Source organism: Hibiscus syriacus, unplaced genomic scaffold, assembly GCF_006381635.1.
Source record: "Hibiscus syriacus cultivar Baekdansim isolate YM2019G1 unplaced genomic scaffold, ASM638163v2 tig00013386_pilon, whole genome shotgun sequence".
In the NCBI taxonomy this organism is placed as follows: Eukaryota; Viridiplantae; Streptophyta; class Magnoliopsida; order Malvales; family Malvaceae; genus Hibiscus; species Hibiscus syriacus.
The window spans coordinates 772,333-798,384 of record NW_024062302.1 but is presented as its reverse complement, the minus strand read 5'-3'; the positions used below and the strand labels follow the sequence as shown (position 1 = coordinate 798,384).

General features: G+C 36.3%; 3 protein-coding genes across 3 annotated transcripts; 1 reads left to right on the top strand and 2 right to left on the bottom strand.

Annotated features, from left to right (window-relative positions):
• Positions 1-424: 424 nt before the first annotated feature.
• Positions 425-3,516, top strand: LOC120206232. Its single transcript, XM_039205951.1, has 5 exons — positions 425-826; positions 1,154-1,334; positions 1,846-2,257; positions 2,371-2,448; positions 2,780-3,516. The coding sequence occupies exons 1-5, from the start codon at positions 626-628 to the stop codon at positions 3,279-3,281; spliced, it is 1,374 nt and encodes a 457-aa protein (XP_039061882.1). The 5' UTR covers positions 425-625; the 3' UTR covers positions 3,282-3,516.
• Positions 3,517-4,706: 1,190 nt separating this feature from the next.
• Positions 4,707-6,173, bottom strand: LOC120206159. The gene is made up of 2 exons (XM_039205886.1): positions 6,063-6,173; positions 4,707-5,405 (listed from the first exon to the last, which is right to left on the bottom strand). The coding sequence occupies exons 1-2, from the start codon at positions 6,171-6,173 to the stop codon at positions 4,707-4,709; spliced, it is 810 nt and encodes a 269-aa protein (XP_039061817.1).
• Positions 6,174-7,647: 1,474 nt separating this feature from the next.
• Positions 7,648-8,857, bottom strand: LOC120206177 (probable galacturonosyltransferase-like 4). The gene has a single exon (XM_039205898.1). The coding sequence runs from the start codon at positions 8,806-8,808 to the stop codon at positions 7,774-7,776; it is 1,035 nt and encodes a 344-aa protein (XP_039061829.1). The 5' UTR covers positions 8,809-8,857; the 3' UTR covers positions 7,648-7,773.
• Positions 8,858-26,052: the final 17,195 nt, after the last annotated feature.

Here is a 26,052-nt window from a genome sequence, read left to right as displayed (position 1 = left end):
AAACTGATTTGCGATTCTGGGGATCGCGTTGCGATTTTTATTTCGCGTTGCGATTTTGTTGGTCATTTTGGCAAATCCAAAAAAAGTTGGTTAAAATCGTATATTATAACTTTTTTTTGGTCACTGAGGCGATTTTCTCTTTAATATATCATACGTACTTGTATTATTTTAAAATTTAAAATTATTTTTTAAAATGAATTATTTCACTATTTTTAATTTTAATGTTGGGTCAAATCTACCATTCAAACAACCTTAACATACAGTCAACCTCTGAAGCGGGTTTTGTGGTCCCCACCCAGATTTTTATAACGGTTCGGTTCCAGTGTACCGAACATCCCCACCAAAAAACCAATCGGACGGTCCAGAACGAAACCAAAGGTGTGTCCGGGAGACCTTGAAGAAATCAATAAAAGACAGCGACCATGTACGGGAGTGTGTGTTCCAGGGTGCCCAACCTGGAATCTCAAGGCATCGCTTGCGACAAATACCAAACCCAGAGAAACTTCTCTCAATCCTCACGAAATCGAGATTTTCAATCTTAACACACTTTCAATTCCGAATCACTTGTTACATCTAAAAACGGAAGTCGGGAGGGAAAATCCAGGATCTTGAGCTCTAATGTTGGATGAGTGTTTGGTTCTGTGTTAAGGGAAAAAAAGTTCAAAAAGGGAATTTTGGGAATTTAAAGAGCTGGGATTCTCTCCATAAAATAAATAAATTAAAAAGAAGAGAAATGATCAAGCTTTGCTTAATGGCTTCTAATGGGTGCCCTCCTGGTCCGGAACTTGTTCTTCACCGAGAACAAGGCGTCAGCAGGGTGATCAAGGCGAATTTTCTTTCGGGCTGTTTTCTTTTCTATTTTGTTTATTTGTTTAGTGATTATCAATCGTTTTAGCATGAACATTTTCAATTTAATTGGATTCATTCCTCTGTTCCTCGAAAAAGTCAAATCGATTTTTATTAGAATTTTTGAGCATGCATATATGTGTAAATTGTTATTGTTATAAATGGTCGATATTTGATCTTAATCATCAGAAATTTGCAGCTATTCCCTTCTTTTGCTACTAATGTTTTTTATGTATTAGCTTTATTCTTGTGAAAATTATAGTGCTACTTATTTGTTATTGAATATTTATTCTTTCCACAACCGCAGAAATGGCCATCCTCCTTGCCATGTAAAATAATGAAACCAGAGATGGCATCAACAAGTCCCTTTGATCTGAAGTGCAACGGAATCCAAGGGCAGCCGAAAACGGTTCCCCTACTTTGTGAGCCTAAACTGATCGTTCATGTTGATCCAAAAGCACAAACACCTGTGGTTATTGATAAACCAGGTCAGAAACTTGTTGCTTGTTTGTCGTATGGACTCGTTGTATCTTTTTCTATGTACTTAGGGAAAGACTTAAAATCAATTCTTGTTCTTAGAGTGTACATACATATATGCATAATTCTCTGAACACCATAAAGAGTGTGTGTTTATGTCATTAAGTTTCAGAAACTAACAATGTAATTAAAATTTTTGTTTCAACTTGGTCATATGTTGTTTATTGGAATTCAGATGTAAACTCAAATCTTTGGCATGATTCTCTTCTTGACATGATTGGAAAGAGCAAAGAGAAATGATGAAATAAGCTATAGCATAAATAGGAAAGGTGATTCTTGAAGGGATATAAAAGTGTTAGGAGTTAGATTAGTTGATTCCAATCAATAAAGTACTATAACAATTTTTTAGGGTGATATAGGCTAGGTATATGCATTTACCATATCAGTTCCTTTTATATTTCTGCTGAACACGTCTCCGGGAGTCATTGTCTAATGATTATCCCGACCCTGCTTTGTTTGCAGTTGCTTATCTAGACACATCACTCTTTAGCTGTGGGATAGCCGAGAAGTGCACGTTACATGAAAAATTCTTGAAGTTTCTTATGTCTGGACTAAAGGATGTGGACAGAGGGGAACTTTATTTATCTTTGCTATCCAATTTGATTCCACCATTGATATTTGGTGTGCATCAGCAGCCTTCTGCTTCTCTGATTTATCCAAGCAGCGCATTTGATGGCAAGGAGAAGCCTCTTCCGGGCTTTGTAGGAGAGATGATTTGTGATTCAAGACTTACAGTTAATTCAGATGGTCAAGTTGTATTTGCGGATAGTGGGACCGAGATAAAAGACATACTTTCAGTTGTTGCTGAATTTCACTTATCAAGCAACTCGACTAAATGGAGAATGCAGTCAGGATTGGTGCCATACTTCTACTGGTATGGATACTGATACTTAATCCCTCTTGCTTTAAATTGTTGCTAATAAGCACTACAGTCGATTTCACTGTTGTTCGAAAGACATGTGACCCCAAGGTCTTCTGATTAAACAGGAAACGGAGCAAAAAAGTGCATGCTAGTATGAACCTCTCACCACAGTTTGATCTTTCCAGTGTTGCACCTCCAAAAAGGTATGTGACTGATCATATGTTTCAAGAATGTTTCATTGTGTCCTTATGAATTCCCTTTCCATGGCCATTATTCTGCTTGTTAATATAAAGGAAACTGTTAACTTGAAATAATTGGAAATTATCTTATTTTGGGATCTTGGAATCTAGGCTAGAATTTCTCTGACAAAGGAATAATGACTTGTGAGATGCAGCTCTTCATTCATGTTAATTGCAACTCACTTTTCGGCAGTCCTGAGAAATTCATAAACATCTGCAAAAGCTATAGTTCCTGGTGCTTTCTTTCAACCGATTTTGTCTAAAATGTGTTTTTGTGCAACTCACTTTTTGGCAGTCCGGAGAAACTCAAGCTCAACCCATCGCGAAAAATGAAGACGTCCAAGAAGTTAAGCAGGGAGAGAAATCTCTACACAGCAAATTATTTCCATGCATGCGAGACCCTTCTTTCTTTGATGGTAAATAGGCGACGGACCGGCAAAACAGTAATTCTTTCCCTGAAAAAATCTGGCCCTGAACTTCCTCACCTCTTGGCCCAATTCTCTACCAGCATCGCCGGGACTGGTCTTGCTGTTCTTTTTTCTCTTCTCTGTGGGTTAGCTTACACGAGAGCTCCATTCTGTACATCTAAACTCTTTAGCACCAGCCTCGGGTTGGGGCTAGTTTGGCTCTCATGGGCAGTTAACAGACTAAGGGACACGATTGTACAAATGAGCAAGAATGGGAGCAAGTCGGGTCTGAATGAAAAAGAGATGATTAAGAGAGTCGAGAAGAGTGTTAACGACATTTACTTCAGGGCTGGAACGTTGATGGCTATAGCAATGCTAAGATTTGCATGAATTTGGAAGACAACTCATATTTCCACAACAAAACCTTAACATCTATGCTAATCCTTTATGGTCTTGTGATGATCTTGACCTCATATGAGGAGGACCTCCAGAGTGGAGAGGAAGGTACAAACTTGCATAAATTTAAACTATGATTTGTCGTTGCCGGAGCCTATGCTACTCGGAACAAATATAGTTGGGAGCAAAAACTTGAAAAGATTACTAGAACTGGTACTGGTCTTAAATATATTCTTCATGTGCTTACACAGAACTGCAGCCTTTTCAAGAGGACTGTTGTTTTTAAATATATTGAAAAGCTTCAGTTGTAATTTTTGGATGTAGAAGGAATAAAATACATGCTGTTTGCATATGTATACCTGAAAACGAATGAAAATAATTCAATCCTTAATATAAGCGAATGAGCGTTAAGGGCCACAATCCATGGGGTTGATACTTAGCATTATGAACCTGAGTATTACGCCATTCCATATATTCCATAAAAGGACAATAAATTCAGCGAATCTGACTATACCCAGAATAGGAGCGAAGGTTTCCAATCAATGCAAAGGAGATGTGCAAACGAAGGAGCCAACCAAACCAAGAAATCCCGCCAGCTCTAACGAGTCTTGTGCATACACATAATCTTTCAGCACATGGATGGTGGTCTCCTCTGCTACACGACACATAGGGTAAACCCCATCGCCTATGCCTGCTTCACGAAGACGTTTTTCCCACCAGAAGACCCTCATGTGCCACACACCATGCAAATACTCTCACCTTTGGAAGCACCTTTAATTTTGCAATAGCCTGCCAAACTTTTGAAACTAGTTCTACCGAATGCAAAGGTCGTTGTAACCAACAGTATCCCAATCGAACAGAATACGAGTCAGAGTCGTGGAATCCCCAAATTAGTTCCTCCTCTGTGCAAGGTGCAATGGTTGTTGCTAAAATCTTCTCAGCATCCTCAGTCATGAACACAGCTCGAACCCGTGACTCAAACCAGCTATTGCTAGTCGAATGCATAAAGAATGTCGCCTTAAACTGTTCTAGAGGGAAAGCAGTATAATCACTCGAAAGGATTACCCTACTTGTCCTACTCCATTGATCATGCACAAGGTTCACTTTGCTATCAATTCTAATGTGCCAAAAAAGAGCACCAAACATAGCTCGAAGTGCCTTATATATCCCTTTCTATGTATAAGAACTCGTAACTTCGTTTTTAGCATTAAAAATATCTGCGTTAGGGAAATATTTTGCTCGTAACACAAAATAGAGCAAACAATTATTATATCGAATAAGCCTCCACACCTGTTTACCTAATAGTGCCAAATTAAAGGATTGTAAGTCTCGTAAACCAAGTACTCCTAAGCGTTTCGGTTAACAAATCTTTGACCATGCAATAAGAGACCATCCTCTATCTGTGGTCTTTTTCGTCCATCAGTAATGTCGCATTACAACAGTCATGTCATTAAGCAACCACTCCAGAAGCATGTAACAAGACATAGCGTACTGAGGTAAAACATGTGCCATTGATTTAAGGAAAATCTCTTTACCTCTATAAGATAACCGTCGCTTTGTCCATCCTTCAACACGGTCAACCATTTTGGTTCGTAGATATCCAAAGGCGTCAATTTTGTTCTTCCCAATGTATAATGGTAAGCCCAAATAGAGACCGAGGGATGCAACCGACTGAATACCAAGTATGTTCGTTAACTGTCGGCGATGATCATCAATGGTCTTGGGGCTGAAATATATTATTGATTTATCCGAGTTCACATTTTGTCCAGAAGACTCAGCGTAGACTTGTAGAATTTCCTTAATGTGTCGCATCTGATATAGAATTCTGCATGAACACAAGCTATCATCTGCAAATAATAAATGTGACACAGGCGGTCCACCTCGGCAAGCACGAATGCCCTTGATCGTACCCTCTCTTTGCGCCTTGTGAAATAAAACCGATAAACCTTGAGTCACAAAAAGAAAAAGAAAAGGTGATAACGGATCGCATTGCCGAAGTCCCCTAGATAGGGTAAATTCCCTAGTGAGTGATCCATTAACGGTGAATATAACAGAGGTGACACATCGCATAATAGTGGCCACAAACTCACTATTAAAACCAAGTTTGGTCATGATTGCCTGGAGAAAACTCCATTCAACCCGGTCATAGCCTTCTTAATATCTAGTTTAAGTGTCGTGCCTTTATTTATGATATTATTTTATTTATTCTTTGTATTATATATTAGATAAAGTTTATAGTTTTGTAGTGAAAAGATAAAATATATGCAGTATTATTAAAATACATGTATTATTACGGCATTATTAATGATTTAATTTTAATTTTAAAATGATTTAATTTTAAAACATCGTGAATAGATAATTTAATTTTAAAATGACTTAATTTTAAAACAACGTTAATAAATAATTTAATTCATTCAAATTTAAGTAACTAATTTTAAACATAACTATTACGGTATTATTGATAATATATATTTAAAATTCATTTTTAAGAATTAAATAAAAACATTTTATCTATGTAATTTTATATTTTGGATAACTTAAAGTTTGTTTCGGTTTTGCGGTGTTGCGGCGTAATTTATAGCATGTCGCGGTGTTACATAACGGTTTTAGAACACAATAGTCGTGATGTGGTTTCCTTGTCACGTTACGCTAATATTATGTCGCAGTAACCTTCTAAACCGTTACTATACGGCCGTTACACTGTTGCTGCGGCAATTTAATTTAATATTATGTATTGAACCGATTCCAGCTCTTCTCCAAGGTGTTATAAAGCACCTGATCCAGTGGCAACTTATACCTGAATATAAGAAACCAAATGGTTGCATCATTAACTTCTTTGACGAGATAGACTTTTCCGCTGCTCTCTCGTTCCCTTTTTTCCGTCATTTGTTACAGCATGTATGCCATCATCTATTTAATTAAAATTGCAGGAATGACAGAATTGATATAGTTATGTTTCCCTTAAATGTAGGATGAATACTCGCAGTCGTTTCTTAAACCGCCACATTTGGACCAACTCATCTCCTCTCTTATGCTCTCTGAATCAACAATGGCTTTTGGACGCACTCTTGTGAGTGATAGTGAAGGCAACTATAGGGGGCACTCAAGCTTTATTTGAAAGAATGGTATGCTTTTGTATTTGTTTGATATCCAACCGGAAACGAACTATCAATATTAAACTATGAGAAAATATGATATCAATGAAGCAGCTTAGTATCATAATTACAAATACTGCAAATTCTTCAGGGCTCGTTTCTTCTTACTGAATACGAGGCAAGCTTTGAGTGATGGAATGGCATTGTATGATTCTAATATGGTCAGATTTTGCATAAGAGTGACACTTTTTTTATGACTATACTGTAAAATGGTCAGCTTAGCCGTGTGTTTTTTATGGTAATAGCTCTTACTTGACAAGAAAGCTTGTAAGTTGTAACATATTATGCAGATCTCTTCTAGTAACGAGGGGAAACAGTTCTGACATAGCAACACACACCATGTTCTTATCTTCAAGCAAGAGGGTTAGCATTACGTTCTTCCGAGTTCGACCCGACACCAACCAAGTTCATTCACCACCAACCAGGATTTCAAAAAACGGTCCGCGACCGCGATTTCGTTCACGATATAGCGGTTTCGCCGCCGTCCGAGTTACCCGCGATGGCCGCAATAGCGCCGGCGACGGCCGCAATCACTGTAAATCCGAAATAACCGAAAACGCGACCGCGATCGAGATTTGAAACCCTACCACCAACTGCTTCCTAGGCTGCTCCCTTCGAGTGTACCAGTTCCATATGAAATGTCAAATGGAACTCTTAACGGCTATGAGGCACTGGATATGATGCTGAAACTGGGAGTCGTCCAAGGTCCTGTAGTCATGCTAACTCCCATGAGTCCAATGGTAATGAACCCCAAAAAACTTCCTCGTGACGGTACGGGCGTCTTCTTGCCCTGGACCATTCAATCACAAAAGCCTACTAAGCATCTTCCGCCCCGTGCCCATAAAGGAAACATGCTCATATTGCCTCTTTCTGTTGAAACAAATGTAGCAGAATCAACTTCCGATCAACGTTAAAACGAATTCTGATATAAGTTAAGCATTGGTTTAAGCGGTTTAAGTACTGTAAGAGTTGGTTTATCTTTTCCCCTTCATTTTTTTCATTTCACTCTTCTCTTTTCCACAACAAAAGTAGGTTCAATCAATTCGTCTGTTGAAATGTCATGGTAGGGCTTTAGAGGTAGCAGAGCTTTTAAAAGTTGGGAGTGTGAATTTGCTCTAATGACAGGGCATTAATTTTATATTAAGTTATTAATCTTCTTTTACAGACAATATTAAATTATGGTTATCTATTTTATATTTCTACCACATGTTTAAAGATAAATGTTGCACATCCGTTCATACACTATATTACAGTAGATTCATTTAGTTTTGAAGTATCCTTCGCGTAACCATTAATGGCCAACAGGTTGAAGTATCCTCCAATGTCTTCCCTTATTCTTCCAAAGATTGAACTGGTGAGCCATACAGATCATACGGTGCCCAAAGATGATCGACGGCGCAAGGCTTCCTCGAGTCGAGCCTCAACCAAGGCTTCCCTTTGCCACTCCAATGTAACAAACTGATAGGCCCGGGATGCAAACTCCTACACTTGCCTTCGATGTTATCTCCCCCTAGTCCATGTTGGTTCCACCTATGGTGAACGGCTTTTATATTCCCAGCTAACACCAACAAAAATGGTGGCAACGAACCCAAGGTATATATCCTCTTCTGCTTTTGCATCGCCATCCACTCTTCCACTTTCGCCGCGTATCCGCCTTGCCTCCACTTATCAACATCCACCACCATGACCCCAGTGTTGAAATAACACGGCTGTCTTCCGTTGAAAGTGCTAGACAATTCCTTGTCCGACCAGAACAAGTCCGTGAAATACTGTTTGAAATTCGCGTGGCAATATTCAGGTGCAGCCAACACTTTACCTTCTAAATCGACTTCCCAGAGTTTTATGATGTCATCCACCACGACGATGTCGGAATCCAAGTATAATACGCGCTTAACATCCGGCGGTAGTATATCGGCGAGGTAAATCCTAGCATAGTTCAAAGGCTGATCGAGTGCTTGACGTATGGATCTCGATATCTTTCCACGAACTCGGTTGGGGTCGAAGCGGTAAACTCTGAAGTTGAGGTAAGGGAAGGTGGTGTTGATGCTTCGGAGCACGTTGGTATCGTACTTCCCGCACAAGAAATGGAATTCCATGTTTTCGGGGCACGTTGAATGCTTGAGGACGGAGAGGACAGCAGCCATGGTGCCCCTGAGGTAGTTTGCGTCCAAAGTCATGGCAATATGGATTGTTTTGGAAGCATTGGAGCTACAATCATCCCCGTTGCGGAACTTCGGGGCCTCCCTGAATGTCGGAATATCGGAGAAAGATTTTCGGATAATGATGCCATGGTGGATTCCGGTGGCCAAGGTGGCGGTGGTGACGAGGAGGAGGAAAGACAGGCGGCCGAAAAGAGGGACGGCCATCCTGTCTTTGAGGGGAAGTTGTGAAAAGGGTGCGGTGTGGGAAGGGAATCAGAGGCCACGAGGCGAGAGGATATCAACCATTTTTGGAAAGACAGCAACGAAGAAATGATTTAAAGTTTTTTTTTTGGTTAAATTTGTTTACATTTTAAAGACATTGGAAGGACAGATTTTGGTAGACAACGAGAGGAAAAGAAGAATCCTCGGAATATTTGGAAACTGCATCAGACAAATCAAATCCATGCTCTTGTTTTTGTATTTGTTTGGTTGACAAAATTTTAAAATTAAATTTCTTTGAAATTATATATAATAAAATTAAATTTATTTAAGACTATATATTATAAAGAGAAAATAACCCCAGTGACCGAAAATTCCTTATAATATACGATTTTGACCAAATTTTTTTCGATTTGTCAAAATGACCAACAAAATCGCAATGCGATCTCTAAATCGCAACGCGATCTCCAGTATCGCAAATCAGTTTCCAGATTCGCAACGCGATTTTGACTATCGCAATGCGAATATGTAAATCGCAACGCGATTCTGACTATCGCAACACGATAATACATAATCGCAATGCGATTCTGACTATCGCAACACGATAATACCTAATCGCAACGCGATTCTGACTATCGCAATGCGATAATACATAATCACAACTCGATTCTGACTATCGCAACGCGATTCTGACTGTCGCAACACTGAATTTCAAATTCGCAACAGATTTTAGTTTCGCAACACAAATGTTTTGGGTATATAACTACGCAGTAGCAACAACTCATAACCTAAATCCCTAAATCGCAATTCATTCCATCTCCATCTATCACTCTCTCCGGCGACATCCGTTCCTATATCTAACGACATCCTTCCCCATCCGGCAACAGGTTTTAGTTTCGCATCTCGTTTGTTTAGTAAATTAATTTACAATAATGAAATCATCTAATGTTGATCATTTTTGGATAGATTTACGTTTTGGAGGGTCATGGGAGAATGTTCATGGTGTTTTACAATATATACCTTTACCCATGAATCTTCAACTAAAACTGTCATTAAAAAAGTTAACTTATGAAACTCTAATGTTACGTGTTGCAAATAAATTGAATTTAGACCCCCTAAGTGGATTTAGGCTATCTTATCAGAGAAAAGGTAAAGTTTATTTGTTAACCGACAATGAAGATGTTGAACGATTCATTGCTTACATTAGTGTTTCGCAAGATGATGTTACATTGTATGTTGTTGAACCTAGAAGTAGTGAAGTTGGGTCAGTAGTGGGTAGTAATCAACTAAGTTTTTCAACCCCAGTTTATGGTGCTCAAAATTTAATGGTTCCACCACAATTTCATCACCAAGCAAATTTTGTTTCACCACATTTCCAATACCAAACACAATCTCAAAACCCACAACCTTTCCCTAATCCAAATCCCAATCAACTTTCAGCACTAAATTCCGGTTTTCGTATTGACCAGTTAGACGATGATGAGCCAACAGAAAAAATTATGAGTACTAGTCAGTATTCGAAATTTGATCTTGGTCAATAACCGGACTTTGATCTTGGTCAATACTCGGATTTTGATGATGTTTCAGAAGAAGAAACAGACCCTGCGTGTAATGATTTTGATATTAGTCTATACCCGAATTTTGATGATGAAACAGTCGCTGCCGAGGAAGATGTTGTTGATGATAATAAGGAGGAAGTTACGACTATGAATGAACATGTTGAACATCCATTCGGTAATTCATATAACCCTGAAGAAGAAAAAGAAGAAGAAGAAATCCCCGAAGAAAAGTCCCCGAAGAAAATGCCACAGGAGTATAACTGGAATATGCCAGAATTACTTCAGATACCGGAAGAAGAGTTGGTAAAGATAGCAGTTGATTGTTACACAAAAATTATTCGTATCAAGAAAGATGATTGTTTTGATACAAATGAAGACTTGAAGATAGTTTTGTATACGAAATGTGTGGAAGATGGCTATCAACTAAAAGTTAACAAATCAAGCAAAGATCGTTTCGAAACAAGGTGTATGATTGACAAAAATTGTACGTGGCGTATGATTGCAAAGAGGATAAAAGATTGCGAAATGTTTCAAGTTAGGACTTTTATTGATAAACATACATGTTCAAGAACCCAAGTTTTTCCTCACCATAGACAGGCAAACAAAAAGGTGTTGGGTGGTTTTCTGGCTGAGTTAATGTTTTTGAATGACATGGTATATCAGGGACATGAAATTATGACCGACATGAATGCTCGGTTCAAGATTAGTATCTCATATTCTCAAGCTTAGAGAGCCAAATGTTATGCCTTGGAATTGTTGAGGGGGTCGACAGAAGCATCGTTTGTCCAACTGCCGGCTTATTGTCACAATTTAAAGCTGAAAAATCCTAGGTCGGTAACTCATATCAAAACAGATAGAGATGGACGTTTTGAGTTACTGTTTATCGCCATTGGTGCTGCGGTTAGTAAATCAATATAATTTTGTTGACTCATTTTTGTTAGTTACATGCATTTCACATTTAAATGATTATATTGCTTGTGTATATTATTTTGTAGATTCGTTTGTTTATTACTTGCATGTGCCCAGTTATTATAGTTGACGGTGCACATTTGAAAGGTCGATACCTTGGAGTAAACTTATTAGCAGTAGTCATGGATGCTAACAATGGGATATTGCCAATAGCTTACGGGGTTGGCAAATCTGAAACCTCTGATTCATGAACATGGTTTATGGGGCATCTTAGGGTTTGTATAGGTCCTATTAGCAATCTGACAATCATATCTGATAGGGCAAACTCAATTGACAACGCTGTTAGAAGGTGTTTCCCAGATGCTTTTCATGGACTTTGTGGTGTTCATTTGTATAGAAATCTAAAATCAAGGTCTGCTGGTATAAAAAATCACAAATGGACATACTGGAAGGCTGTAAAAGCTTATCGGGAAGTGGATTTTAATAAGCATATAAATTGTTTAAGACTTGTTTTGGCTCAGTGTGCTCAAACACTAGAAGATGTCGGGTTTGAAAGATGGTCAAGAGTACATCAACTTGGAGCAAGATATGGTTTCATGACGTCTAATAGTGCAGAATCAATCAACGCTCTAAGTCGTCATTCCCTAAAATTACCCATTACTATGTTAATGGAGTTTTTTCGAGCCTCTATTCAACAGTGGTACTACAAGAAAAGTAACCATGTAGGTATTATTTCTTTAAATTCATAACTTATCATATATTTTACTAAGTATTATTTATTTAAATTTACAGGAACATTAGAACATCGTGTTACACCATGGACTGAAAAAAAGATAACGAAACGTGTTGTGAAGTCAACGTCATGGAGAGTTGAACCATGTTCAAACACTTTGTTTGAAGTACTGGATAATAACTTAAATGGGCTTGTCGATCTAAATGCAAAGACGTGTAGCTGTATGAAATGGCAAACATCTGGTTATTCGTGTGGCCATTTTATAAAAGTTGCTCTTCATCTAAACCAAGATGATTCAAGCGCATACGCTATAGATTGCTACACTACAGAAGTATATCGACAGACTTATGCCGAGATTATCTACCCTATTCCACATCCTTCTAAATGGGACATACCAGATGACTTACAAACAGTTTTGCCACCAGCCATGGACAGAAACCTACCTGGCCGATCAAAAAGTCATGATCGTATACCGTCTAAGGGTGAAGAGAAGAAGAGATCAACATGTAGTCGGTGCAAGGAAAGTGGTCATACAAGGTTGACATGTGGATCACCAGTGCCATCACAATCATCTTTTCCTCTACCAAAATATGGATCCTCATCAAAATCCAAAGCTCATATGGTGTCAAGCAAAAGGCAATCAAAATCGCAATCAAAATCAAAATCTCAATCACAACCGGCTTTACCTTTTGGGACTATTAACTTAGGTGATTTTTAAATGCAAACGCTGTATTATGTGTATTTTATGTGTAAACTTTTAACATTTTCAGTTAGGCATGTATTAGTAACTTGAGTTTGAACATTGCTATGATCTGTTCAGTTGTTATCACTTATTACACATTCATTTGAATATTGCAATGCGAATTTGACTATTATGTGTATTTTATGTGTAAACTTTTAACATTTTCAGTTAGGCATGTATTAGTAACTTGAGTTTGAACATTGCTATGATCTCTTCAGTTGTTATCACTTATTACACATTCATTTGAATATCGCAACGCGAATTTGACTATCGCAACGCAAATTTGACTATCGTAACGCGAATATGACTAGCGCAACACAAAAATCGCAACGCGAATTTGACTATCGCAACGTGAATTTGATTATCGCAATGGGAATTTGACTATCGCAACGAGAAAATCACAAAGCATATTAGACTATCGCAACGCGAATTGACTTTCGCGTTGCGATTTTGGCTTTCGCATTGCGATTTTGACTTTCGCTTTGCGAAAGTGTACCTTCAACAGATCTTTTGCCTTCAATATGATGCAGATTGAAATTAACAAATCAACTTTTACATTTCAATCAATTAAACAAGCACAAATAATAATTATTTACACATCAATTAAACAAATCAACTTTTACAAATCAATTAAACAAGCAAAAAATAATAATAATTCTTATTTTCCTCATCAATTAAACAAATTAGACTTTTAAAAATCAATTAAACAATTAAAAAAAGTGTACCCCAGACAGTTGTTTATGCACCCATACATCAATTTCACGCAGCTCACTTCAGGATTAACCTGCAGAAACCAAACATTTGCTCAAACAACACTTTCTACACATCTAAAACCAACAAATAGCAAATTATTGAATTCTAGGTACTTAACAACACTTGCATTTGACTTACCAATTGTTTATGGACACTTTCATAACGCGGATGCAGGTAGGCAGCGTCTCGCATATATCGCTCTAGCCATAAAATGACAAAACCACAAGCCTACTGCACCTCTATCTCTATCGGTGGGAGGTAGAAACTGTGTACTTCCTATCGTCAAACGCTCCAAGCACATGCATACGAGAGGACCACAATCCCCTCTGGCTTACTGCGTTTGTTGTGGTGCGGTTTCGTCTCTGATAACTATAACATTGAACTTCTTTGGCTTCTTATTTCCAGAATAAGTCCAATAATTAATCGCATCAAAATATTTAGCCAAATGAGAGCTCCATCCCTTAATAATATCTCTTAAATCAGCCAATGATATTTAATTTATCATGCTGTCATATACTATTATCTTCAGGGATGGGAGCTGAAGCTCGACGAGAAGCCAATGAGTACGTTCCAAAATAGGGATAAACACCTACAATCATAAGTAGTAATTCAATTGCGCACTTATTTATGACCTCCCACCATGCAGGATAAAGTTTAGCTTGTCCATTAGCCAACACATATGATTCTTGTCGTTGATTCTTCAAGTGAACTACGTGAAAAGACGTCGGCATAATTGTATATCACGTATTTTTTTTATTTTTCCTCATTTTCCTTATCATTAGAAGACGTGACACCCATGCATCAATATGCTGTTTTACAAAAAAAGACATATATTAACGAATTACATAAATTTAAAAAAATAATCAAAATGAAATATAAGAAAAATATAAGACTTATCCCCCATCGAAATAGCATTTATCTTCAACCCCTAATAACACACCCCACCAAGACCGATCAATCAACAAATACATATCATCGTTGAGTTTGTATATGTCAGCGTAACACCCCTGGCTCCGCTCATGTAGATAAAAATCAACTACGGTCTTAGCCCAAAGGGTATTATCCAGAATTGTTTCCAGTAGTTTTCTCCTCTCCACTTCATTTGCCGGAATGGTACTGGCCGGTAACTCATACGAAAGCCAACAGTCATCCATCATGTCCGGCACGTGAGAAGGTTTCTCAATAATTCGACATATTACGCCGTGTGAATCGAGCTCTAGAATGGTGGGATGAACCTCTTCAACGATGATAGGGGCCTCTTGAACGGTGGGAGGGGACTCTTGAGGGATGATAGGGGCCTCTTGAACGATAGGAGAGGCCTCTTGAATGATGACAGGTGAGTCAGGCTTTTTCTTACGGAGTCTTCGCACTATTGGGGTGAACGAAGACGTAATGGTACGTGCACGCCGTCTGATGCGTGAATCCCGTCGTGCAAGAAAAACCCGACGTAAAGCATCCACCTTATCAGGCCGCTAAAAATAAATTAATACATAAATCAGTAAATAAACAGACATGATATTAAACAGTGAAAACAAAGACAAATATGTTTCAAACTTGCACGGTATTCACCCAAGTCGTTATTCTATCATAGTTCACAAAATGCATCAGATAATATTCCAGAAGTAATCACTTATATAAACATTTAAAAGGACAACATATAGGTTTAGTGCATGTTCAAGGACAACATAAAGAGTAGTAGTTTATTCTTAAAACTTAAATTTGCAACACTATGAAGTTAGTATTTGTCTTTGGCTTTTGGTTGAAGTAATGCAATCCATTCAAGTTTCAATTTGCAGAAGAAGAATAGTTTCTAAAACTTAAAATCGCAACACGAAACTTAAAATCGCAACACGAAAATGACTATCGCAACGCGAATTTGACAATCGCAACAAGATAATCGCAATGCGAAATAAAAATCGCAATGAGAAAAATGCAAAGCGAAACCAAAATCGCAACGCGAAACTAAATTCGCGTTGCGATTTTCATTTTCGCATTGCGATTTTCACGTTGCGATTTTTATTTCGCATTGTGATTATCCCGTTGCGATAATCATTTTCGCGTTGCGATTTTAAGTTTCGTGTTGCGACTATTCTTCTTCTGCAAATTGAAACTTTAATGGATTGCATTACTTCAACCAAAAGACAAAAGAAAGACAAATACTAACTTCACAGGGTTATTTTAGAACTGTTTAGCAGTATTGGCAGCAACCGAATGAATTTACTAAGCAATCTAAGTGAAATGGTTAATCTAAGTGAAATTACGAGTAAATCAAGTTAAATATGAAAAATCTTAAACTTACCTCGTTACGTAGAGTATGAACCTCATTTTGCAACGATGCTACCATCTCACGTAGAGCCGCTACCTCACCACGTAAAGTAGATACCTCATCACGCCATGCACCATTGTCATCGCGTAAAGTACCGACCTCATCACGCAAGGCATTGACCTCATCACGTAACTCCTCTAACTCATCCCGTGGAGGTGGAGAACAGGGAGATAAATATCGTGGCATCTTTGTCGGTCGCCTATCATGAGGTGATGGTGGAGAAGAGGCTCGATGATGTAACGGAATAGGTGATGACTCTCGTTTTAGAGGTGTATAGTGTGGTCGATCAGGTGATGACTCTGGGTGAGGTGATGGCTCTCGAAGTGGAGGTTGCTCATCATCTGTGCCATCAAAAAAACGCTTACTAGCTTACCACCAATCAGTGGCAAGCTCAGCCTCCGTGGGTGTCAGCCTCTGTAATGGAGTGTTGTCCTCCTAACAATATAAAAGCTCAAACAAAGTTAAACGTGTACTAGTAATAACTTGTTTATATATGGTAGTATTTGTGTTAACTTACATCATTTATTGTCGTATACCGTAGTAACTCTTCCCAAATCAACAGCTGTCGTTTCCTCTTCCAGGAAATAGCCCTAGGAATATCATTTGAAGTTTTTAATGCATATGTCTGCATGTCGGAAAAAACCTCAAATATCCAAATCTACAAACAATATAATACACAAACATTAGTAATTGTTAAATAATTAATTATAATTTTGGAAACATTATATAGAAATTCTTACCTTAAAGGCCCAAAGAAAGCCTGACAAAGTGTATTTGGAACCATCGCCACGCAAACTTTTACGGTCATCAAAGGCAGACGACAACTTATTCCAGGTAGCTTTCCATAGATACGAACCCCACGAAAACATGTTCCATGCATTTAGGTCCTCTACCAATTATATTAGGTCCTTAGGAATAGGTTATATGGCCTCTATGCCTAAAAGGCCGGCATGCAAAAGTACTAAAAGGCATACTTGGACAACATCGATGTCATCCATCCGAGTAAAACCATTTTTCTTATTAAATAATCTCGTCAAGTCGTCGACGTGTAAATTCGGCTTCTCCATTGACAGCTCAGGAAAAACCCGGGATAACCATGATGGGCGGGTAATATGACTAGTGTATCGACCTACATCATCGTATCCGAAGCGTAGACCAGTAATTAAGCAAAACTCCTCCCGCCCAAAACACGTATACGCCGGTGGAAAATGAAACCATATCTCTTCATTACCACGTTTTATACTCTCGGGTAGATCGCTAGTCATGGTCTGAAGCCATAAATGGGTCAACATAGCATCTCCACCCGGATGTTGTACTTTCAGCCATGGCCCGAAGCAAGTATCCTCAAACAATTTTCTTTGTACAGGTGAAAGCTTCGACGCAATTGTAGTGACTAGGCTTATTTTATTCCTTAAGGTGAATTGAGCCGAAAAAAAGTTCTACAAAAACAATAAACATACCAAGTTAGATATACCAAAAACTACACTGTGAAGATATACCAAAAACAATAATAAACATAAAGAGTAGTAGTAATTTATTCTTCAAACTTAAATTTGCAACACTGTGAATTTCGTATTTGTCTTTGTTTTTTGGTTGAAGTAATGATATTCATTCAAGTTTCAATTTGCAGAAGAAGAATAGTTTCTGAAACTTAAAATCGCAACACGAAAATGAAAATCGCAACACGAAAATGACTATCGCAACGCGAATTTGACTATCGCAACGAGATAATCGCAAAGCGAAATAAAAATCACAACGCGAAATTAAAATCGCGTTGCGTTCCTCGATTTCAAATAGTCATTGTCTAAAATTGAAACTTGAATGAATTACATTACTTCAATCAAAAGACAAAACAAAGACAAATACTAACTTCACAGGGTTAAAGACTAAACAGTTTAGCAATATTGGCAGCAATCGAATGAATTTAATAAGTAATCTAAGTGAAACGGTTAATCTATTATTGAAATTACCAGTAAACTTATCATCAATTTCAATATGAAAAACCTAATAATAATGCAAACATTTCAAAATAAAAATAATTAAAAAAACTAACCCTCGGTGGTTGATTTTCCATTTTTGATCGTGAATGATTGTGAGGTGGCTCTGAGAGATGGAGATAGACGGATTTCGTCGGAGATGGGGACGAATTTCGTCGAAGATGGGGACAGATGTCGCCGTAGAGAGTGAGAGATGGAGATAAGACTGAGTTTTGATTTAGGGTTTTAGGTTAAGAGTTGCGATTACGGGATATATTAATATTTGTGTTTGGAATTTAAAAATAAAATACGCGTTGCGATACTAATGGCGCTTTGAAAATTACATTGCGATAGTCAGAATCACGTTGCGGTTATGTATTATCGCATTGCGATAGTCAAAATCGCGTTGCGATTATGTATTATCGCGTTGCGAATCTGGAAACTGATTTACGATACTGGAGATCGCATTGCGATTTTGTTGGTCATTTTGGCAAATCGAACAAAAGTTGATCAAAATCGTATATTATAAGAAATTTTCGGTCATTGAGATTATTTTCTCTATTATAAATTAGCATGTGAAAAAGAACCGGGAACGAGCATGATTTGGTTTTTCCCCCATAATTGCATTGACGTAAAACTGTCTTTTCTTATCTACAATAAAGGTGGATTTATTATTTTTTGCATTATTTGCAAATGAAGTTTGAAAAAGTTGGTCAATCTTACGCCTAAAATAGAGATATATAAAGATATTTTTATTAATCTAAGGTATTTATAAGTAGTAGTATATGTTTTAAAAAAAATTAATCATTTGATAATAAATGCTCAAATATTCTATAGTTATTAGTGCTCGGAGTCTGGATTTATAAAAATAGCAACTATTCATTTAATCACTAAGATAACTTAATTCGTACTATATAAAGGAGGATAATTACAGCAAATAGTGCACATCATTTATGGTCACATAAAATTATTATTAGTGTAACACCCACAGTCCGTATACGTTTAAAAATACGAGTCATGGATGTCGCATCAAACATATCAATATTTAATATTCAAAAAATTTTAAAATTTGTTTATTTTAAAACGTTCCTATTTTCAACTTTAAAACTATTTGTAAATATTTAAATTTACATACGTTTTAAAAAATATAATATTATATATGTGTATTATATTCATGCAAAATATTGTTAAACTAAAATAGTCAAAATAAACGGTTTTGATTTATTATTACAAGCCATTAATTAAAACTGATAAAGCAGACTAATAACGTAATTATACATGTCACTACTAGTCAAAAGAAACATCAACGATGGCTTACTGATACTGATATTATAGATGATCTGTAAAAAGATGCTCGGGAGGCTCCTCAGTGCACGTCATGTTTCCTATCAGATCCTACGCATGAAAATCATTATGTGTTAAGTACAATTTAGTGAGCCAGTAATACTAAAGGTGAGAATAAATATATAAAATATATATATAAACATTTAAAAATAATTCAAACAAAATTTTCAGAGCTTTCAAACTATATCTCATGTTGTATCTTTATTAGAAACCTGAAAGAAATCATCTTATGAACTTCACAAAATCATATTAAATTATATCAGACAGAATAATCAGTCAATATTTCTTTTAAATCAAACACTTTTCAGAACTTTCATATTCTATTTTTGTAGTACAAAATATATTTAAGAGAATATAATGTATGTGAGTATACGAGTGTGTGCAATAAATATCTTAGCGCTATCATCAAAATCGGAACAGATAAGCACACGGTACTATCACATCGAAAATCGTAATATGCACACAAAGTGCTATCACATCGGAATATATACTAATGTACCCACTGATATACCACAATATATCAGAATCAAAATATAATCACTCTACCTCATTACATATCAATTGTACATATCACTCTCAATACAACATACAATGTGTTTTATTTTCAATTTATAATCATTTAATAAAAATCATATCAGAATCATTTTCTGATCATATTCACAAAAATATAATGGGGAAATTCATATCCTAAATCATTCATAAAACTTATTAAAATATTTCGGATATAATTTCAAAAATCAAAACATAATTCATAACTTTGATATAAATAATGCAATGTTGACTTATCACAAGTCGTCCTCGATCAAAATAATTAAATAAACAAACTGCACTCATCTTTGTCTCACTACCGAACCTTTATATGCTAATTCTTTATTCGTGTACTTTTTTTTATTTCCTTTCGGATCGTTCTTATTGCTAGGTTTATCGTAGTCTGACAACATAACATCATGACATAACATTTTCAAACTATATATTAGTATCGAACTAACATAATCAAATCTTAAAAATATAAAAATCTATGAAATAAAAATCAATACTTAATCAATACGATAATTAAATCATACTTTAATTAAAATTCCATACTTCTCAAAATAGTCTTAAGCTCTCAAATATTTATTTCCAACTTAAATCCCTCGAGTTTTGCCAATTTCCAAAACCATACTATTAATTTTGAGTTCTTCCTAGAATTCACCTCAACTATTCCATTAAATTCACAATAGCCCTTCACTATTATAATTATATCATATTATTCACATGAAATTTCCAGCACTTTCATAAAATATTCAAATCAACACTTAAACATTTAAAAGCTTACAATTCCACCCTGAATTTTCTTAAACTTTGTCAATTCAACCTCCAATCTCTATAAACTTGTAATTTGTTTCGAACTTAATAATTAAAAAAATTCAGTAAGCTTCCAGAATTTTCAGAATTGTCCTAATTTACCCAAATGACACTTCTACATTTACTAACTTGCAAACAAATCCACATTTTCTTAGGACCTTTCGAATTCCAACCCAAACATTTACCAAATTTGCAATCTGGTTCTAAATAACTTTCCAACTTAATTTTCCAGCATCTCAATACTAAATATTATCATTGAATACTCTGAATCTCACATCTATACAATAAAGTCCCATAATCCTTAAAACTTGTAAACTAGTCCTTTTTGACTTTCAAGGTTCCAAATTAATCCAAATCATATAGAACACTTCTAATATTATTTATAGACCGTAGAAATTTTTTTAACAAATTTCCCCTAAAATTTCCCCTATGGTTGAATCCATCATGTCACAATATATGAACTTTTTGTTCAATTTCAAGCATGAATCCATCCTCCTATGATTAAATTCATACATTTCCCATCATCACAACATCAATTTAAATCACAATCCAATGATTCTCCATAAACCCTAACATGACCAAACCTTATATATGCATGTACAATTATTTTTAATCATTGTACATGCTTTAGAAATAATCAATAACATCAAAAACATAAAAATCTTTCATCAACTCTTTAAAATCACTAAGCTCTTCATAACCCTAATCATAAAATCTCGCCACACAATCATCTTCGCCATGAAATATTGGTACCAAATGATAGAGAATTTCATGTAGATTAATTCTCTATCTAATAGCACAATCCAAAAATCAAGTGTATAACTTCAAAAATCAAAACAAAAAAATTTTTTACCTAGAGAAAGGTGGTTTGGCCAAGAGAAGAACAACAAGCTGAAAATAGCTAATTTCTTGATTATTCTAATATTAAATTAGACTTTACACCTGTCTTTAAATTATTATAATTGAATTTTTTATTCAATTATGAGAAATTCCAAAAATATCATTAATAAATCTTAAAAATTACCAATTGCCATTACCATTTCCTCCATTAAAATATTCCTTGGTCAAAGATCAATCAATTTAGCTTTGACTTTCTACTTTGTCCATTCAATTTTTGAAAATTGCATTTTAGTCACTAAAATTCTACTATTCAATCAAATCTAAAAAATTACATTGTTCTGAGCCAAATTTCTTTGATCTAAAACATGGAAATAAATATTTCCAACCATTTTCTAATATCCTTCAAATTTTTGTAAAATTTCGGTTCAATCCAATTATCCGATTTCAATATCTAAATTTATCGCTTTATAATTTTTAATACAAATCTCGTACCAAAAATTTGATTCTCATCAAAAATCCTTGTTTTAGGCTAAACTATTCATTTACAGGCTAAAATATATATAACTTTTCAAAATTATTTTTTTGGTCCCTAAACATTTCAAAGTTTACACTTTAACCGCTAAACTTTCAAAACTTACATTTTAATCATTATACAAAATTTGGGGTCTTACAATTACGGCTAAAATTAACAATATTTTTCTCTTCAAATTTCTATTCTAACATCTTCTCATTTATTAGTGTGTCTCTGTATGAACTTCTCGCCATAGTGGTGAGAAGTTCATGCAGCTACAAACTGATAAATAGGAGGGAATTAGAATTCGAGAGGTGTTTACTATGAAGGACGCCGAACGCATTTTATTTATGACCGTTGCGTCGATTGAGGAGGACACCTTAACAATTGTAGATACCCGTTTTTGACCGATTTTAAATTTTTTTATATTGTTATTACTATTATTATAATAATTACTTATTATTATTTTTAGTATTATTATTATTAATTTATATATAATTATTTTGTAGGCCCCAATTAGACCCCACCATCTCAAAATACTTCTATTCGTGGGAACGTGGGCACTCATCTTCTCCTAGAACTCAGCAGCAAGCACAACCATCTTCTCCTATAACTCAGCAACAAGCATCCATGGGAGAGGGGCCAACATCTCTACTTTGTCCTCTTCATAAGGACTATAAAAATTAAAATCCAGGAGACCACAGGGGGACCACAAATCATTGAGGGGAGGCCACTCATTCATCTCTCTTTTTACTTCCAAAAAACCATTGGTTCCCACGGGGGGAATATGCACAGAGGTAAAGCACAAACGGGGGGAGGGCAATAACAAAGCAAAAAGGAATTGAAGGAAAGAGAGAGAGAGGTGTGTGGCCTCTCGGCCATGGCACGAAACCACCCAACACAGCCCAGCCTCATCCTCCATTGCCTTGCTCGTCTGCTGTATCATCGTTTTGGTCTGGCGTAGATCCGTTTCTCAGGAACCTAAGCAAATCGCTCCTTCTAAGCCATTGATCGTTAAAGATCTCGATGCTGAAGTTGATGATGGAAAGCAGAAAGTCACCATCTTCTTCGGTACTCAAACCGGTACTGTCGAAGGCTTCGCAAGGCTCTAGCTGAAGAGACAAATGCACGCTACGATAAGGCGCCATTTAAATTTATAGATTTGGATGACCATGCTGCTAATAATGATGATTACGATGAGAAGATGAAGAAAGATAACTTGGATTTGTCTTCTCTTCACAATTCCATGGGGCCTCCCTACCATGAAATATCTTCGTAGAGGACCCAACAATTCCAAGAAGCTGCTTCCCAGGACCGTGCTTGAAGCCATTCATGAGAGAATCACTGCTTTGCGTGGGGAACCTTGCAGCCACGCACATGCCTCTTGGAAGAATGAGAGATGCACATGGAGATTGTATGATGGCCATCCCAAATCCCAACTTTTTGAGGGTTCAACTTAGAGCATCAAATTACTATCTTGCCCTTGGGAAGTTAAGAATGCAGTGCGACAATTTAACTCTTTCTTTTCCTTCATTTATTCATTTTTTATTATTATTTTGGGTTTATTTTTATTTATTTATTTCTATTTTTATTTATCTTTTATTTTATTTATTTATTTTCTTTGATTTATTTTTTATTTTATTTTTATTTTTACGATTTATTTAACGTTCATTTATCATTTCTTGTCTAACATTTTTGACTTTTTTTAGAGGAATCCCAATCGATCAAAGGTGAACAACTCGAATCGAATGTTTTTAAATTTTAATTTTAATTTCAAAATTTTTGCAATAAAGACAACAGACAAATTAATTGGTACCGAAAGGGCGGTTCAAGGGTTCTAATCTTTCCTTGACCGTAACCGGCTCTCGAGCCTGACACATTTCTGGTAAAACGCAGATCAGGTAAGACGGTGTCCGATCTACCTAAATGTTTTTAAAGTGATCGGTGGCGACTCTAACCCAATCAATTCAAGTCGAAGCCCAATTCCGGGTCCAACCGAAAGACGGTTCCGACAGCTTGGTGACTCTGCTAGGGATAGATAAGTGAGTCCGGCCAAAATTAATTTTTCGGTTGTCTTTTTATGCGAAAATAGTAAATTTAAATTTATTTATTCAATTCGATTATTTATCTTTGATTATTTTTTTCAAGTAAATAGTTGTACTGACGTTTTTTCAATGATTTCAGATTTTCAAAATTTTCATCTCATGCTCTATACCTGAGCTTCGAACCCTATTTAAGTGGGGGTGAAAGTGACGCATTCGTGTGAACTTATTCACCGCACAGGCCTAGCAAGTAGCCTTCGGGATTCATATACTTTATGTCTTCGTGTGAATTTATTCACCGCACAGACATAAGGGAATGCGTCCTCTCGAGATTAACTTAGTCCACACAATACTGTGATGGGTTTAAGACTAGGGGTCTGGCAAGCCCAAGGGGGCACCAAAAAGGCGAACTCGAGTACCTTTTTTTAGAACCTAAACCGAGAGGCTATGGAGAATTAGGCCCCACCCTAAAACCTCATTGCAAACCCTAGGCTGCTTTGATTTTATTTCCTGCTTTAGTTTCTATTCAAAGCATACGAACTAGACAAATATATGGTTTAGGATTTGTTTGAAATTAACATGCGGGATAGAGATCATGTCCGGGTATGAACAATAAGCATGTGGGGTAGATATCATGTGGGCTAAGATCTTTCATTTTTATTATTGTTTTGATTTACCTCATGAACTCTTTTATTTTTTGTTCTATTTTATTTTGTTTTCATCATTCGCATCATTTAAAATAGGTATTGATCAACCAAATACGTGCTTGTTAAAGATGAATAATATGCATTAATGGATAAAGGGGTTGTAATACAAGAAATGAAAATACAGAAGACAGTCTACAAGGCGACTATGTGTCATATTCAATCCGGAAAACGTGTGCCCACAATTAAAGAGTATATCACTCTGCTGCATTATAAAGGACTTAGAATGAACCGAGTCTGCATCAAGCACAATGAAGGTCTATCTTTGAAGAACTGAATGGCAGAGGTTGCAGGGCCAAGATGAAGGTTACTGATCTTGGGAGTCCCTTCCAATGCAACAATGGTAAAACGATAGCTGAAATTGGAGACCATTGCTGACGAATTCAAGAAATAGGCAAATAAATTTCACATAGTTCCTATCAATTGAGGGACATAATGACGTATTCGTTGGTAACAGGTTCAACAAAAGATAAATGCCAGAGATGCAGTCATTCGAGACTTCTTGGGCCAGTACAAAAAGTAACTCAACATTTGCACGGTTCATCCAGAGAAGCCAGAGCGGTTCGACAGGTTATTCAACCGGTGACAGACGAAGGCAGAAGACTAGTCAACATGTCAGAAGCTGTCAGGATATTTTTGTCTCTTAAAAGATAAAACATTTTTGTCCCCAATAAGGATTATTTCTAATAGCATACACATTTTTTGGATCAATGCCTCGAACATTGCATGCATCATGCATTCCTGCATATTTCACATTACTTTTCTCTTTTTTATTACATTCACATTTCTCATAAAAAATGAGAACATTTCGATCCTATGACATATAAGAAGCTTTACCAACAGTTGTTTGATGCACATGTGGTGTCACAATATCCAGAGAAATCCATGAAGCCCCCGTACCCCAGGTAGTATGATGAGAACGCTCATTGCGAATATCATAGCGGTGTCCCGGGTGCACTATCGAGAATTACTCCACATTCAAGAGAATCGTACAGAAAATACATAACAAGAACTGGATCGACTTCAACAGCTTGGGGGCATCCAAGTGTGGAAGATTATTTCATCATTTGAGGTATTTTGTTTGAATTTGTTTTTTTTTTCTCAAGGTTTTTGTAAAGACATTTGAATAAATTTATGTTACTTTAATGATGACGAGCAATGAATCACATTTGCAAACTTGCAGTTCTTTGAATATCATTTGAATTAAGAAGCTCTATAAATGGTTTAAAGTTACAGATCTTTGACAGAGTAACATGATTTAAAACAAGGACTTTTGACCTTACCTAGAATATATCCTCAAACACCGTATTCTGCTCTTGCAATAAACCAATATAACATTTTCCTTTCATAAGGTGTGAACACCATGGGGCATCATTTTGTATATGACTTTACTATGCTTTCTATTTAAGACGTTCAGTGATGATAATGATATTCACAGGTGGAATAGTCGAGTAAGTGAATCTAGTT